The sequence below is a fragment of the Heloderma suspectum genome, chromosome 2 (assembly GCF_057233095.1).
Source record: "Heloderma suspectum isolate Gila_16-S chromosome 2, 16-S_ref, whole genome shotgun sequence".
NCBI lineage: Eukaryota > Metazoa > Chordata > Lepidosauria > Squamata > Helodermatidae > Heloderma > Heloderma suspectum.
Genome location: NC_139459.1, coordinates 172507376 through 172524447, shown reverse-complemented (window position 1 = coordinate 172524447; position 17072 = coordinate 172507376). Strand labels below are relative to the sequence as shown.

At 48.7% G+C, this 17072-nt stretch overlaps 1 protein-coding gene across 4 annotated transcripts in view; it reads left to right on the top strand.

Annotated features, from left to right (window-relative positions):
• Nucleotides 1-17072, top strand: part of LOC146353274 (semaphorin-3F-like) — a 33732-nt gene that overhangs the window by 13561 nt on the left and 3099 nt on the right. Inside the window, exons 9-18 of one of the 4 annotated variants that reach the window (XM_084836087.1) lie at nucleotides 786-925; nucleotides 2872-2986; nucleotides 4022-4091; nucleotides 4210-4354; nucleotides 4724-4832; nucleotides 8506-8594; nucleotides 8696-8737; nucleotides 8991-9148; nucleotides 10167-10234; nucleotides 16728-16861. In XM_084836087.1, the coding sequence (XP_084692213.1) occupies nucleotides 786-925; nucleotides 2872-2986; nucleotides 4022-4091; nucleotides 4210-4354; nucleotides 4724-4832; nucleotides 8506-8594; nucleotides 8696-8737; nucleotides 8991-9148; nucleotides 10167-10234; nucleotides 16728-16861 (1070 nt within the window). Of the gene's footprint in view, nucleotides 1-785; nucleotides 926-2871; nucleotides 2987-4021; nucleotides 4092-4209; nucleotides 4355-4609; nucleotides 4833-8505; nucleotides 8595-8695; nucleotides 8738-8990; nucleotides 9149-10166; nucleotides 10235-16727; nucleotides 16862-17072 lie in introns of all 4 variants that reach the window. The other 3 variants (XM_084836085.1, XM_084836086.1, XM_084836084.1) reach the window with 3 other exon arrangements.

Below are 17072 nucleotides of genomic sequence, written 5' to 3'. Positions count from 1 at the left end.
GGGCCCATATCCAGCAAAGGCCCCCTGGCATGACCTCCTTGGACGTACTCCTCTTCTTCATCCTTGGAACCTGCTTCTTCACCTGCCTTCTGCTCTGGCCAAGACAAGGGTGGTGGTGAGAAGGAGGAGCAGGAGATGCCCCTGCCTGCTTGCTCCCTGGCTCTCTGCCTGTCAAGCAAGCGAGGGGTAGCAGCAATTAGGCAGAGGAAGAGGAGCTGTAGCAGCTGCAGACAACGGTGGTGAGGAGGTGGACTCCTGGAGGGGGGGCATTGAGGGGGTGTTGCCTGAGGGTCCTCAAAAACCTGAAGCCGGCACTGTGTGGCACACCTGGACAAGAGCAGGAGGGCCTGTGGACCTGGCAGTGGCGCAAAGCCAAATGCTGCAATCCGGCCTGCCTCCCCCATGCTGCCTGTTCCCCAGCACATGAGTTTAGAGGCAAAGTTACCCCAAAGCATGGGAGTAGGTAGGGGGCTGCATACGTATTGCGCACACTAGGTGGGGTGGCACCACCTCGGTTTATCCCAACTGGGCGCCCTGCAGATGCTTTTGAACTACAGCTCCCCTCATCGCTGGCCAATGGGCCTGTTGGCTGGGGATAATGGGAGTTGTAGTCCAGAACTCCTCGGCAGCCCCGGGGCAGGGGCGGCTGCACTGCCATAGATTCCGCACTTGGGCTGCTGTGCAGGCTTGCCAAACGAAGCTGACTGCTGCTGGGCTGAAGCGTTTGCTGGCGCTGCCTAGTGGCGAGCCACAGTAACAGCAACTTTCCCCCTCCTCCCTGCCAGACCCTGTTTTCCTCCATGCTCACGTCATTCCGGACAGCTCCGACCACAGCGATGACAAGCTCTACTTCTTTTTCCGTGAGAAAGCGCTTGAGGGCGCCGTGGGGCCTGCTGTGCTCGCTCGGGTGGGACGGGTGTGCCTGGTGAGTGATACTGGGAGTGGGCTCCCCCGTCAGGTCTTTTGCTCTTGGCATGGGGCAGCAGGCTGAGCAAGATGGAGAGGCGGGGGGGGGGGGCGGTGTGTGCATTTTGCTGATGATGGCTGTTACTTCCCCTTCTGCCTTTTGCTGCAGAGCTCTCATTGTGCTTGGAGATCCTAAAAAGGCTCCAATTTGTGTGCGGGATTTAAGGGCCGGAAAGCACTATGCTACACCATAGGAGTTCAGAGGCGGTGTAGCAGATGCTGGTCTTGGGGACAAACAGCAGGGGATGGCCTATTGCCTTGCTTGTGAACCTCCTAGAGGCACCTGGCTGGCCTCCCCTTACAGCGGTGTCACTTGTTGTAATAGCAGAATGAGCTGGTGAGAATCAGCCAACAGGACTGTAGCCAAAACAGGACCACTGAGAAGCAAGACAGAGGTATCGTCAGGCTTGGGAGAACCCCAAGGTTTGCAGAAGTGCAAAAAATCCTTATGGGGGAAAAAGCTAAGGGGGGGGCAAACACAACGGCCCAATGATGAATGAGTGTGCTGAGTGACTGCAGAACGCAGAGTGTCGGGGGAAGTGGAAGATGGGGAATGGAACAGATAATCCTGGGACAGGGCATATGGCTAGCTGGCTGGAACCCTGAACAAGAGCACTCCACACTTCGACACTGATGTTGTCCCTCTCTGATCCACATAGTAGGCTCCCTCCTCTGCCTGCATTCCCACAATCACACAGAGATACAAACAAATCAGCAGCCACACTGGCCTCACATCTGCTGTGGGACAGCTGTATAGCCCAGTGTACATCTGGCACAGGCAGGTACCGTATGTACACCATACGTATGATACGTGTGCATAGCCATTCTGCTCTTCATGGTGCACAGGTTGTGAATACAATCTCCTGGGAAATTCTCCGGCAAAGCCCCCATTGAAAGTAGTTGGAGTTGGAACAAGAAACCCAAAGTTCCCTTCCTTTTATTGTAGCATGTGCAGGAGAACGTTCAGGTGGAGCCTGCTGTATAAATATTTTAACTTTCCCTGACAAGTGAAAGCGTGGTCATCGCAACCCTGCCATAAGGGAGCAGCCAGTGTATTCTGAGCTACAGGGAATTCGTGGGAGTACCGAATGTTGCACAGGTCTGAAATACTCTCAGACGCGAAGTACAGGATCCTGTTTGGTGGTGGGAGAGGGGCTGTTCTATGGTAGGGGTGGGCAGAACGTAGATCTCCAGATGTTTTGGACTTCAACTCCCAGCATTCCTGCCTATTGGCCATGCTGGCAGGGGCTTCTGGGAGTTGAAGTCCCAGACAGCTTGAGATCTACCTTCTGCTCACCCCTGCTTTATGGCTTACTTAGCCTAATGATTTATCCAGCCCTGGCTCAGTGGCACAGAATTAAGGAAGCCTGCAAAGTTTGCACCAAATTCTTGAGGCTGTCCCTTTAGCCATTTCTGAGAAGGGAGTGAGGACGTCTCTCCTGGGACCCCGTTGTCCTTCTGGCAAAGCCCTAGGCGATGGGGGGCTGCAGAAAAGTCTTGGAGTAGAGAATGTTCATGCACTCCTTCATTGAATTAAAGCCTTCCGTTGCTCTTAAGTCAGGTCTCCAGATCAAACCCACGTCCTAGGGACTGGGCTTCCTCTATTTGGCTCCCTCTGCTCCTCTCTGCAATTCCAATGCTCAAACGGTCCCGCAGTTCCTGCCCCCCCCGCTCCCCCACCCCACATTCTCATTAAATGTGACATTTGCTGCTCCCTACTCACACGTTGGTGTTAGGCAAGACACACACATACACACTCACACACACACCTGCCCCATACAGACGAGCATTTTCTCCATCTTGCAGCCCAGAGATGGCGGCGTCTCTGCTCTTGGGGAACGTGTCTGTATGTGTATGGGGAGTTGATGGATCCCTGTACTAGTGGAACCCCTTGCCCTTTTCCAGAATGACGATGGAGGCCAGCGCTCCTTGGTGAACAAGTGGACCACCTTCCTTAAGGCCCGTCTTGTTTGCTCTGTGATTGGAGAAGATGGCGTGGAGACTTTCTTTGACGAGCTGCGTGAGCCCTGGTTTTGGAGAGGGGGTTTGTTGTGGGAGGACAGGAATGAATTCTGCTGGCTGGGTTTAAGAATTCAGTGATAAGGTTTCAGATTTGCTCCCTTGGGGAGAAACCTGGAGCTTAGTGAGTGAGCTTTGGTGGTGCTGAGTTAGGAGATGGGAGCCAGAATTCTGTCCCAAGCTCTGGAACATTTTTTCTTCGCTTGAATGACTTAAAGCTGGGACAGAGGACAGCCGTTGAAATAGATTGGTTCCTCCCACTTTGGTTCGTTATGGCCATTCCAAAAAACACTTGTGAAGATGCTTTTTATGCTAAGCGAGAGACTGCTGGGTTTGAATTAATCAACAGGTTTAATTCTGTCGCCAGAGGCTTGAATCAGGATAATGGATTTTTATCACAGTACATGTGTTAATTGGCTTACTTAGTGCCAGGATGTCTGTGTTACCAGCAACAACTGCACTGGGAATGACTACCGTTAATAAAGTGATTGTCACTTGTTGCATTTAATGTTCCTCTGACCTCACTGTTTACTGTTCTTCCCTGCCTCCCCCATCATATGTACTGTATATAAACTTGAAACTCTCTGTAATACTCCATGCATCTGATGAAGTGTGCTGCAGCCCACGAAAGCTTATGCCAGAATAAATTTGCTAGTCTTTAAAGTGCCACAAAACTCTTGATTGTTTTTGCTGCAATAGACCAAGACAGCTACTCTCTGGAAATTTATTCTGACTGGTGCAGGATCCCATCCCGATGCATTCCAATGGCCATTTGGATGGATAACATTTTTGTGTTTAGCCATTCATGGATGGTCCCTAAATCTACTCTGTATGCTGGCCATTCAGAAGGAGCCAGTGTACTTCAATGTCCATTCACCATCACTCATTTCGGCATGTCCCCTTAAAGTAAAGCACTGAAGCCGTTGGGTGATGGCTGGCTACTGGGGGCTGAACATAGGCTAGCTTGGGATGGCTTTGTACACCAGGCACACCCCTCTCCCTCAAGCTCTTCAGACTTTTTGCCTTCCTTCCCCAGGCGATGTTTTCCTGCTGCCGACTCAAGACGAGAAGCATCCACTGCTGTATGGAGTGTTCTCCACGTTGGGGTGAGCGAGTGCCCCACATTAGGGACAGTTGGATTTTGGTGGCAAGGCTACATGGCCTGTGCAGCTGGCTACTGACCTAACCTCTCCTCTCCCCGTGTCTCTGTCTCTCTTCCCCAAGGTCAGTGTTTCGTGGCTCTGCAGTCTGTGTTTACTCCATGGCCGACATCCGCACAGTCTTCAATGGGCCCTTTGCCCATAAGGAGGGGCACAACTACCAGTGGGGCCCGTACACGGGACGGGTGCCCTACCCTCGCCCGGGAGCTGTGAGTCACCGACATCTCTCACTCCCCTGATCCAGTCCCCTTCTGCCTATATTTCATTTCCTGACCCCTCTCATTCCATTTCCTTAACTCCATGAGATTCTTCCTTATGTTAACTTCCCTTCCTTGGCTTACAGTTAATTGAGCATCTCCTTTGCATTCTGGGTGAAGCAGATAAGAAAAGGAAGTTGAAGCTCTGATCTTTTCCCCAGATTCTAAATCTGCTGCCTGTCTGTCTGTCTCTCTTTTTATTTTCAGTGCCCAGGAGGAACTTTCACCCCCGGGCTTCGATCCACACGCGAGTTTTCCGACGAGCTGGTGACCTTTGTGCGTGCGCACCCTCTGATGTACAATGCCGTTTATCCACTGCAGCGCCGCCCCCTGCTGGTGAGGACCAACGTGCCCTACAGCTTCACCACACTGGCTGTTGACTTGGTGGATGCAGTGGATGGGCGCTACGAGGTGCTCTTTCTCGGCACAGGTACGTGGGTTTGACGTTTCAGCTCCACGAGAGCTCTAGTTAGGGACCTGGTGCTGGTGTGCACAACTTCTGTTTTTGCGGGGAGAGAAGTGTCACTCTTCAGCTTCTAATCCCATCAGGCAAAATGTTGTAAAACACATCCAAGCTACCCTCTGATTCTAGTTTCCATTTTGCTGGCTGTCACTAAAAATGCTAACAGGTGCCTCAAGTATATTGTAAATTCCGCTGAATTCCCACCTGTGACTTGTCACTTTTCTGAATGTCACTGCTGAACGGAAGGGGAGAGGAAGCAGGAAGTTTTCATAGACTTATAGAATAGTAGGGTTGGAAGGGGCTTATAAGACCACTGAGTCCAACTCCCTGCTCAATGCAGGAATCTAAGTCAGAGCATCCCTGACAGATGGCTGTCCAGCCTCGTCTTGAATGCCTCCAGTGTGGGAGAGCCCACCACCTCCCTAGGCAGTTGGTTCCATTGTTGTATTGCTCTAACAGTCAGGAAGTTTTTCCTAATGTTCAGCCGGAATCTGGCTTCCTGTAACTTGAGCCCATTATTCTGTGTCCTGCACTCTGGGATGACCGAGAAGAGATCCTGGCCTTCCTGTCTGTGACAACCTTTCAAGTACTTGAAGAGCGCTATCCTATCTCCCCTCGGCCTTCTCTTCTCAAGGCTACACATGCCCAGTTCTTTCCGTCTCTCCTCGTAGGGCTTTGTTTCCAGTCCCCTGCTCATCTTCGTTGCCCTTCTCTGAACTATCTCCAGTTTGTCTGCATCCTTCTTAAAATGTGGTGCCCAGAACTGGACACAGTACTCCACATGAGGCGTAACCAGTGCTGAGTAGAGGGGAACTAGTACTTCCCGGGATTTGGAAGCTATGCTTCTATTATTGCAGCCCAAAATAGCATTTGCCTTTTTTGCAGCCACATCACATTGTTGGCTCATATGCAGCTTGTGATCGACAACAATTCCAAGATCCTTCTCTCTTGTAGTCTTGTTGGGCCAAGTATCGCCCATCTTGTAACTGTGCATTTGGTTTCTTTTTCCTAGGTGCAGAACTTGGCATTTATCCCTATTAAATGTCATTCTGTTGTCTTCTGCCCAGCACTCCAGTGCCACATTAGGAACATAGGAAACTGCCTTAGACTGAGTCAGACCCTGGGTCCATCTAGCCCAGTACTGTCAACACTGACTGGAAGCGGCTCTCTGGGGTTTCAGGCAGGACTTTTCCCAACCCTACCTCAAGATGCCAGGGATTGAACCTGGGTCCTTCTTAAATGGGAAGCAGGTGCACTGCCATAGAGCTATGGTCATTCCCTAAATATTTCTCACTTTGTAAATGATTCTGTCCAGGGCAGTGTGTGCTTCTGCACTCAGGTATCCCCAATTCAGGCTTCCCCAATTCAGGCTTCCCCACGTGACACCCTCCAGATTTGTTTGGACTTCAGCTCCCATTTGCCCCAGCCAGCATGGACAACAGTCAGGAATGCTGGGAGTTGTAGTCCAAAACATCGGGAGGGCATCAGGTTCAGGAAGGCTGCCCCAGTTCATTGCCAAGAAGAGTCAAGTTGTAAGGCCCAAATGAATGAGGCCACTTAAGCATCCTTGGCCATTCACTTTATTCTGCTTCTGCTGCTAGCAGGGATGGGGCGGGGGGGGGGGGTGAAGAACTATGCAGAGCTCTGCTCTGTAAGGACTGGAAGTCTTCTGAGATTTCACCAAGCCTTTTCATTGTGTGTTTCCAAGCTTATTTCTACTGTTTTGAACGGAAGGAAGAAAGAGAAAGAAAGAAAATACATTAAACTTGAGTTCCTAATCTAGGGCCAGCCTGAAACGCTTTGAACTCTGAAAGCGAGAGTAGTGCGCCACACTTCTATAATGTATTTACCTTCTTGGCCGAAAATCATGAGGTATTGTACCCAACTAAAAACAGGCCTTGCCCACAGCCTTACAGTCTATGACAAGGGTGGAGAACCTGCAGGCCTCCGGATGTTGTTGGACTCCAACTCCTATCAGCCCAGCTAGCATGGCCAATAGCTAGAGAGTATGGGAATTGTAGCCGTATCTGCAGAGCCACAGGTTCTCCCGCTCTGGTTTATGAATTAGGATGGGGCCCAATCCACCAGGCAGTTCTTCCTTGGATGTCACAGTGAAATGAATGGAAGCTGTGCGCGAGCACTACTCTCTCTTTTAAGTGAGGCTTGCACAGGAAGGCTTATCCGTGGATTGTGCCCATGAGAGGTGGGGGGCCGTATCTGTCTGTCTCTCCCACTCTGCCACTTATAAAAATCTGCCGCCTGAAGGCAGCTGCCTCACCTTCTGTCAGGGTGGACACTGAGCCCATAGAATCCCAGAGTAGTTCTGATTCTGAGGAAGAGCAGTCGCTCCTGGGAGAGGAGTGCGCTCCTCTTTCCCAGGGCCCACAGCTGACGGAGATTCCTCCCACCAGCATTCCTAGATTAGAAAGCAGTCCAGGGAGTGACCGAGCAGAGATAGCAGACTTGGTGGATGCGCGACGCAGACGCAGAGAGCGGCGCCAGATGGAGGGCGCGGAAAGGAGGCGAAGTGCCAGGTTGGCGCGCAAAACAACGGCTGCGCCCAGAGGCTCCAAGGGAAAAGGGCAGGGACTCTCCCTAGTCCTTAAGTTCAGGGGTCTGCCAGTAATTCCCTTTCAAACGGGGACCAACTGTTTCAACTTAGGGCATAGGTACTCTGCTGCTCAGATCTAGTTGCTACCTGTAGAGCTGTTAAGTTGTAAAAGAAGAATAAAGCTTTGAAAGGAATCCCTTTGTCTGTGTCTGGACTTGGCTACTGGATTAGACTGAGAGAGGCCTCCAAGGAGCCCTTGACACCTTCCTTCATGGCAAGGCCAGCTCTGCTTCATTCTGGCTAAGACACTCAATGCTGTGGTGGCTCAGTGCAGCTGTTGATGCCCAGGATATGTGAAGCCCTGGCAGTCACTTCGCCCACACTGGAACCAAGGAGTTCTGTTCGTTGGTTGCTGCCAGGCCACTGGTTGTGAGGGTTCGAAGCTGGATGGAGTCTCTACCACTGTAGACTAAGTGCATCCAAGAAGCAGCACGCAGAGATATTCCCCAAATGAGTGGGGCTTATGCTTGTGGTCTTTGCCTCAAGGGTCCCAGTCTGAGGGTTATATATTATTATTTTATAAACTACCTTTAGTCAACCAAATGGTTCCCAGGATGGTTTACAAGACACACACACACACCAGCAACTTCCATATAAGATCAAACAAAAGCAAACAATAAAGCCAGAGCAGATTAAACCATTGCAACTCAAAATTTAAAAAACCTGGGAAAATGAGAAGGTCTTTGCCTGGCACCAAGAGAGGAATATATGTGCCAAACAAGCCTTTCTGGGGGAGGGCATTCTAAAGATAGGGGGCCACCATTAAAAAGACTCTCTCTGTCTCTCTCTCACTGCCACCCCCTTCATCTCAGAAGGCAGTGACACTTGGCGGAGAGAGCCTCACTGAATGTTCTCAACAGGAGCAGCTTGATGAGGGAACACGTGTTTCTTCAGGTTCTAAGCCATTGTGCATGGAAACAGATCAATGCCCAGGGCAGCCTCTAAGTGTTGGGGTAATATGTCCTTTATTGCATGTGTGGGTGAGGGGTGGGGGGCCTTCTGGTTGACTCCTGGGTCTCCTTCCCCCAGACCAGGGCACAGTGCAGAAGGTGATAGTGCTGCCAAAGGAGCATGGCATCTTGGAAGAACTGACCCTGGAGGAAGTCGAGGTCTTCCGGGTGAGTGAACAGATGACCCAGGCTCGTCTCCCTGTTGTGACTGCCCTAACCCCTTCCATCTCTGCCTTTCTCAAGTTTTGCTTCCCCTTTTTGCCCTGCAGGCTCCAGCTCCAGTGAACACGCTGTGGATATCCTCTAAACGGGTAGGTGGTTGGTTGTTGGGGAGGCCACGAGCGCTCTGTGTCGCTGTCCCAACAGGGGTTCTGAAAGGGCTTTCTGTTCAAGTGTTGTGGGCCCAGCTCCCCAGCTCTGGGGGTTCCGTTGCCTTTGCATGGGGCTGGAGAACCAGGATCCTTGGGTTCTGCTCATAGGAGGCAAAGGAGTCTGGGAGCACCAGGTGAGTAGAGAGCGTCTGTTGGGTTCCATTCAGTCATCCCGCCCTCAATCCCTTTGCAGCAACAGCTGTACGTCTCCTCAGATGTGGGTGTTTCCCAGCTGAGTCTGCACAGATGCCGTGAATATGGGGAGGCCTGCGCTGACTGCTGCCTGGCCCGGGACCCCTACTGTGCTTGGGATGGGCAGCGCTGCACTCGCTATAGCCACACAGCGAAAAGGTGAGGCTCTGGGAGCGCCGATGCACCGTGCAGAGTTGGGGAGGCTGCTTCCAGGGAGGGCTTGCTCTTTGTCCCACTGAGACAGCCAGGGCTGCCATTGACATTTGATGGAGGGGAGGGAAGAGGGCAATGAAGAACGTAAGAAGAGCCCTGCTGGATCGTACCGAAGGCCTGTCTCGTCCAGTATCCTGTTTGCACAGCGGCCAACCAGATACCCCAATGGGAAGCCCACAAGCATGAGGGAAATCGCTCCCTCCCACTGTCGTTCCCCAGCGACTGGTATTCAGAGACATGCTGGCTCTGCTACTGGAGATAATATATAACGGTCACCTCTAGTGGCCGTTGAAGGTCTTATTCTCCATGAATTTGTCTAATCCCCTTTTAAAGCCATCCAGGTTGGTAGCCATCATTACACTTTGCAGTCGCAAATCCCATAGTTTAACTCTGCGCTATGTGAAGGAGAACTTTCTTTTGCCTGTCCCTTCCATCAAGCCTTGCCCTAGGAGGATTTTGTACTGCTGTCAAACCAGCTGTCTGTGAGACGAGGTGTGTGGAAGGAGCAATCCTGACTCTCTGGCCTGGAGGTTGTTACCTGCTCCCCTCCCAGATGGGTCTGGAAGATGGCTGCTTTCAAAGAAGTTTTTCTCTTTGCCTTGCTGCCACTACCACTGAGGTGGTACAGCCCTGTTGGCCCTCTGGCATGGACATCAGGGAGAGGGAGTGAGGGAATCAGTTGGCTTGTCCTAGGATGGAAGATCTACCCTTGAAAACCTGCCCCTGCAGAGACTGAAAACAACTTTGTTCAAACATGTTTAGAAGCTGCCTTGGAGACCTAAATTGTGGAGAGGCTGGACAATGTAAATCTTTTTAAAAGATCAATAATGAAACCAGTACAGACTATTACTACGGTGTTTACTTGGCGTTCCTTTAAAATATGCCCTCCGTTGCTTGAAGCAAGCCCGGAGAAGGATCCTAGGATGGGAAAGGGAGTAAAGTTGATCTCTTCCCTCCTATCCAGGAGGAGCCGCCGTCAGGACATCAAACATGGTGACCCCCTGAGGCAGTGCCGGGGATTTAATGCCAAGGGTAAGTCTCTCCAGCACCGTCCCAAGGAGTCCCCAGTGTCTACTTGCTGGCAAATGGTGTGTTTTCCTTATCATGAATGTTGAAATGATTTGGCAGTCTCAGACGGACAGCCTGGAACGGGAAGTGCCCCTCCCCTGGGAATCAAAAGGCAGAGGCCAGCTTTGTTCATCCCACCGCAAGAGGAAAGGTTATCCCAGCTCCCCAGACCAGGACGTGCCTGGTCAGCCCTCTTGGAGGAAAAACAGAGTCACTGCTTCTGCAAGGAAGGTAGTGTAATAAAAAAAGGTTGAAGGAAAACCTTCATGAAGTTTGGCTGCTGCTACAGCTCTCAGCCTCCTGAAAGCTGACTCTGTTGCTGAACGAAGAGGAAGGATGAATGGGGAGGGACCACAGCTCAGTTACAGAGTACTTGATTTGCATGCAAAGGCCCCAGGATCAAGTCCCAGGATCTCCAGTTAAAAAAGATCTCAGGTAGGAGGTGATAGGAAAGGGTTTTCTCTCCCTGAGATTCTGGAGAGTTGCTGCCAGTCCCACTAGACAATACCGGAGGGCTGGACTGCATTGACAAGACTAAATGGAATGGGGATTTATAAAACAGCCATTATTTCCCTATGCTCTAGACTCCAGTAGAAGGGAACTTTATTTAGTCAACAACTTGAGGGTTTGTTTTATTTATTTATTAGATTTCTATACCACCCAATAGCTGAAGCTCTCTGGGCGGTTCACAACAATTGTTAGAGCAGGAGTGATGGGAGCCAGGATCTGCTCTGGAAGGAGAGGGCAGGGACAAGTGGGTTAAGAGGGGCAGGAGAGTAATGCCAACAGCCAGCACTGCAGTTCCACAGCAAAAGATGGCATGCGGTGTCTTGCTCAAGCAACGTGATCCCACGGATGGGAAATGTCTGTGTTGGTTTGTTCCGGCAGTGATGCAAACCAGCAGTATTGATAGCTGTAGTTATACTACATACACATTATTAGCTTGATTACCCCCCACCCCAAATCAATATGAACTATAACTGAAGAGTAGTTCTTGCCCATGGAAGCAGAAAATAAATTCCTCTGTAGGTGATGTTCATAATCAACAAGAAGCGTGACTATTTGTAATGGGCTGTGAATACTGGTCTTAAAAGATTCTGGATACAATCCTATTACCTGGGAGTAAGTCCCACTGAGTAGACATGTATAGGATTGCACTGTAAAATTCCCAGTCTTACTCTCCCTAATAAATATATTAAGAGGCGCTCCTAATTTGTGTTTTTGTTTGACAAGGGTGAATTATGGAAGAACCTTTTATAGTCTATTTTTAATTATTGATTTAAAATAATATCTTGGTTTAAGGATCTGCCTGTGAACCTGCAACATAAATTGACTAAAGGCCTGTCTGGAGTGGCCAGCAGATCTCGTCCTTGAGGCTACAAAAATAGTCGCGATACCCATCAACATGAGAGCGTGATAAGTGCCCTGGGGGATCAGAACAAAGGTCCAGCTAAGTCTAGCATCCTGTTTCCTGCAGTTGCCAGTCAGATGCCTCTGGCAAGCCTGCAAGCAGGGCATAAAGCCAGGACTTCCCCCGCAGCAACTGGCACGCATCCTCTGAACATGGACATTCTTTATAGCCATCGTGGCTGATAGCTATTAATCAATAGACCCATTCTCCATGACTTTGCTGAATTCTCTGTGAAAGCCCTTTAAGCCTAGGGCTATCGCCACACACCTTGAGGCAGCCAATTCCATAAGTTAATTTTGTATTGTGCAAACGTGTACCTCTTTCTGTTTGTCCTGAATGTACTGCTTATTAATTTCATTTGGTGACCCTGAATTCCAGCAATATGAGAAAAGCTCTCCATCCACAACATGCACACCTCTTTTATGTCCCCCCTTGTTATCTTTTCTTTTCAGTACTTAAGAAATGCCCCAACACGTTAGCAGCCTTCCCCAGCCTGGTGCCCTCCAGATGTATTGGACTGTAACTCCCATCATTCCAGTTTCAGCCCAACACATCTGGAAGGCACCAAGTTGGGGAAAGCTGCCTTTCCTTATAGAAGTGCTTCAGTCCCTTCAAAGGTCGCCCCTTTCTGCTCCTTTCCCACTGCAGGATACCCTTTTTGAGATGGGACAACCAGGACTGTACACTGTTCAACCCTAGCACAGCTGAGAAAAGTGCAGAAAAGGGCAACCAAAATTATCAAGGGGCTGGAGCAGCTCCCCTACAAGGAAAGATTATGTTTTGGACTGTTCCACTTGGAAAACCAATGAGTATGGGGAGACATGATAGAGGTGCACAAATTATGCATGGTGAGGAGAGGGCAGACAGGGAGTTTTTCTTCTTCTCTCATAGAACCTGGGAGTCATTCCATGAAGCTGAATGGTGGGAGATTTGGGACAGCCAAAAGGAAGTACTTGTTCACAGAACACATAATTAAATTATGGAATTTGCTACTACAAGACGTAGTGATGGCCACCAATTTGGACGGCTTCAAAAGGGGATTAGACAAATTGATGGAGGATAACATTATCAATGGCTAGTAGTCTTGATAGCTATATGCTGCCTCCAGTATCAAAAGCAGCATGCTTACGTACACCAGTTGCTGGGGAACATGGGCAGGAGGGTGCTTTTTCATGCATGTCCTACTTGTGGGCTTCCCAGAGGCATCTGGTTGGCCCCTAGGGGAGCTGAATCCTGGACTAGATGGAGTCTTGGCCTGATCCAACAGGGCTCTTCATATGTTCTTAGTGACCTTGTTGCTTCTTAGGTGTGATGTCTTTGTGCTTCCAGACCCATCCTCTTAAGGGCTTGGTGGGTCATCAGACTCTACAGAAGCAGATCTCGGTCTACCAGCAATGTTTAGGACTGAACTATTCAACACAAAAAGATCCTGTACCCTTTACACTGGGGATTTCAGCAAGTGCAGTCATGCAGGGTAATTGCAGAAGTTGGAAAAGCTGCCCCTGTTGAAATGCTCTCTTCAACACAACTGCTAAAGATCCAAGAGCCCACTGTTGAAAAGGTGGCTGGGAGGGTCATTAGTTATTGATCTGGCCTTTGCCTTAGTGACCCTTGATTTCCTGTATCAAGGCAAGCTTGGAAAATACTTCCCTACTCCTTATGTTAGTATTTTGTTAAAGCTTCTCTATATATGCATTTAAATCTAGTTCTAAGATGTCTGGAAGGATTTCTAAGTTTTACAACAGAAGCTAGCGAGATTAACTTTTACACCTATGTAACATTTGGGTGTCACTGCTTGCAAACGTACTTAAGACACTTCTGAAGAAAAGCAACTTAATTTAGAGGCAGCAGGATAGAATGGAGATAGCAATAAAGATAGGCTTATCAGAAAGGCTTATTAAGACACCATCTTGCCAGTTGAATAGCAAGTTATTTACAGCGCAGTTCTATCCATGTCTGCTCAGAAGACCATGTCCTGGTTCAGACATACTGGTGGCAAAAAATGGGTTAATTAGGGCACAATTTGCTGAGGCCGTTTTAAATATGCAACCTCCAATTGGTGCAATTGAGAGTTATTTCATGATATGTGAACCTGGACACTGTGGGTTAATCATCCTACAGTTAATACATATTCAAAATGGTGGCAGCACGATTTGTCACTGTAACATGCAAATCTGGCCCATGTCTTGCTCCTAGGTCAGTGGTCTAGGATTGTAGGATCTTATTATTATTAGTGCCAAGTTCTTGCCAGGAATCTTGCAGTTGTTTGTTTACTTTTCAGAGGGGTCTGTCGCTGAATTAAAACATATTGGTGATTTGGTGGAAGATTGTGGGATGCAAAGGTTATTCTGATTCCTGCCTTGGTTTAGTGGTTATTTTTCTGTCCTTGGTTTTTGTAGACAGGAAATTATGTTCCAGTCATGTCACAATAATTATGGCCTTATAGTAGATTTTGTACCTCTGTGCTGGCTCCCAGGGATTTGGCTGTGACATCACCTATGGTAGGAATGTGCGAAAAAGATTGGTAACTTAGTAGTGGACAGCTAAAAGGATTCGGGGAACTGGCACAAAGCTCAGTTTAATTTATGGTGCTTTGCATTTTCACTGGACAGTTATTTCCATTTCACTATCCTACCCGTTAGCATAGCCCCCTCTGACAAGTCTCATACCAATAGTGACAAAAATTTGGCATTCTTTTTTCCTAGCAAGATGGGGCCAGTCTACTTAAGGCAAGGATGGAGAACCTCCAGCCTGCGGGGGCTCCTCATCCAGCTCACCAGCATCTCTCCCAGGCCCTGCCCAATGCTCAGCACTAGAGAAAGGCAGTCTTTGGCTAGCGCTGAGCAGGAAAACCCCGCTCTTACCTTTGGACCTGATCAAAAATAAGAGTGGGGTTTCCCTGCTCAGTGCTAAAGGATGGCAGCCTTTCTCTAGTGCTGAACAGGGAAAAGCAGTCCCTTTCTTCATGCACAGACACAGAGGCAATGATCTGGCTGTGGTGAAGTTCCTTTAGTTCTCCTGCTTTGTGGTGTAGTATTGGCAATTGTTGTCATCCCCCAAAGACTAGAGAAGTAAGGCGGAGGAAGATGGGCTTGTTTGAGGACCAGATGATACAGGACCGAAAGTATAAGTTTTAAAGGAAGGCATGAGGAGTGGAAACAGGCAGCTTTTATCTGTTGCATGTCTCATCTTTGTTGACTTGGGAATTCCATTCTCATCTTTAGCCTCTAACAAGGATGAATCAAATTGGTTGTTTGTTTAGACTTTCTGAAGTAAACAGATATTTGAAGTGGAGGATAAGTGGAGGATAAATCCTTCAAAGCAACAATTTTCTGAACAGATACTGTAGATCTGTTTAAAAAAGAAGGGGCGTGGGGAAGGCAAATGTGTACAGCAGCATAGAATGGGACATTCTGTATAGTTGATGGATGCACAACAGCTAGGCAGATTCAAGTGTCCATGCCCAACTACTGAAACAACTCTTGGGGAATTGCAAAATCACATAACCCAAAAAATCATCTTGGTTGCAATGCCAGTGATTGGGATGATGAATATATGCAAGATTGGAAGGTTTTCCAAGATTGAACTATTTTCCAGACTTTGTTTCTGCTGGTATTCTATCATGGGATCTCCTCCAAAATATTTGTAAGGAGAAAGGGTGAGCCTTTTACTTTGGCCCCAAATCCAGCACCAGCTGCTTTCCTAGGGATTGTCTTAGCTGTTCAGCTGTAGCTCATGTAGTGTGGGTTAAGCCCACAAGGTTGATCTCTGACGTATTTACCGTTTCCCAGGCATAGGATCATAGAATAGTAGGGTTGGAAGGGGCCTACAAGGCCATCGAGTCCAACCCCCAAGGCAGTTGGCAGCGTAACCTCCATGGGAAGACTGATAACAGTAGATCTAAATCAAGAGGCACAGTTGGTCTGTCTGTTTTTTTAGGATCCTTAGACAGATATTCCTGTCTGCTGGATGCACTGACAAGAATGTGAGGGCTGCCTCTGGGCATTCATTAAGGCATCCTACCTGCTCATAGTTTGCTATGATGTAATGTTTTTAATATAGCCCATAATACATGTTTTTTAGCTTTAGATCAGGGGTGGGGGACCGTTTTCACTCTGAGGGCTACTGGGTGTCAGTTCCTTGTGGCCCTCTAGTTGTTTTGGCTTGCAGCTCTCATCAGTTGTAGCAAGCATAGGCAGCAGTGAGGGAGTTGAGGCCAAAACAGCTGGAGAGCCATGCATTGCCCACCCCTAGTCTAGTAGAATGACCGCTAGCTCCTTTTAGGCTACAATCCTATACACACTTACCTGGCAGTAAGTGCCATTGAACTCCGCGAGTAGTCATGTAAAGAAATCCTCTCTCTAGCATATTAACAGTGCAATCCTACACATTTCTGGTAGTGGTAGTAGTAGTAGTAGTACCCTGTGAAGAACAAACTCTGGCCTGTTTTGGCCTCTCAGACATTTTCTCTCATTGTCTGGTACAGCTCATTGCTCAGACCTGCCAGGACAGCCCTGGCTGGACTCTGCCTTGTGGATTTCTGCCCATCCCCCTAACTGTATTCACAGGCCTGGATATGGATTTGGGGCTTTCCCTGCTAAGCCCTTTCTCCCTTTTCTGCTTCTTCTTCCTGGTCAAAACAGGAGAAATCATTAGATTTTACTGTCTCTTCCCAGTAGCACCGCCTGTATTCCACTCAACATGGGATGGAGCCTAGAACAGAGTGAAATACAGGTAACTGAACTTGGCCGTGCTCCCTGATTGATCTTGAGGTTGGGGATTTCCTAGTCTTTTCCCACACTTAATGGAGATGAAGCTAGGGAGAATTTTGGGCCAAAACTGAGAATTTATACACCGATATGCCCATTGCAGCAGAGATGTGTTGAAGGGTGCTGGATTCTTAAAACTAAGTATTTCTGCAGCCACAACTCTGGCAAAACAAACCGCTGTACTTACAAATGTGCGGAGCTTAACAGAAATACTGTAGTGGCACAGAACTCAAGGAATCCTGGGCTTGTTCTCCAACTTCTATTTCTTCCACCACAGTAGAACAGCAATTACATGAGCAGATTCAATACGGCCTAGAAGGAGGAAGCGTATTTCTGGAGTGTGAACCACGCTCTCCCCATGCATCCGTCAAGTGGCTTATGCAAGCTCATGATTCTGACAAACGCAAGGTGGTAGGTCTTCATGGCACTACTTATAATACTATTTACCTGTGCACCTTTGTTCTGTGGAGGCAGTAAGGTATACTGAAAGTAAAAGTAAAAACCAGATTGCACAGAAGTTTGCTTCCTTTTCATGTACTTTTTAAAAAGAAAAGAAAGCCAAAAAAAAGTGTTTGATGGGGTTGCTGGCATGTTTGATTTGCGGGCTGAAGTTTTATGTCAC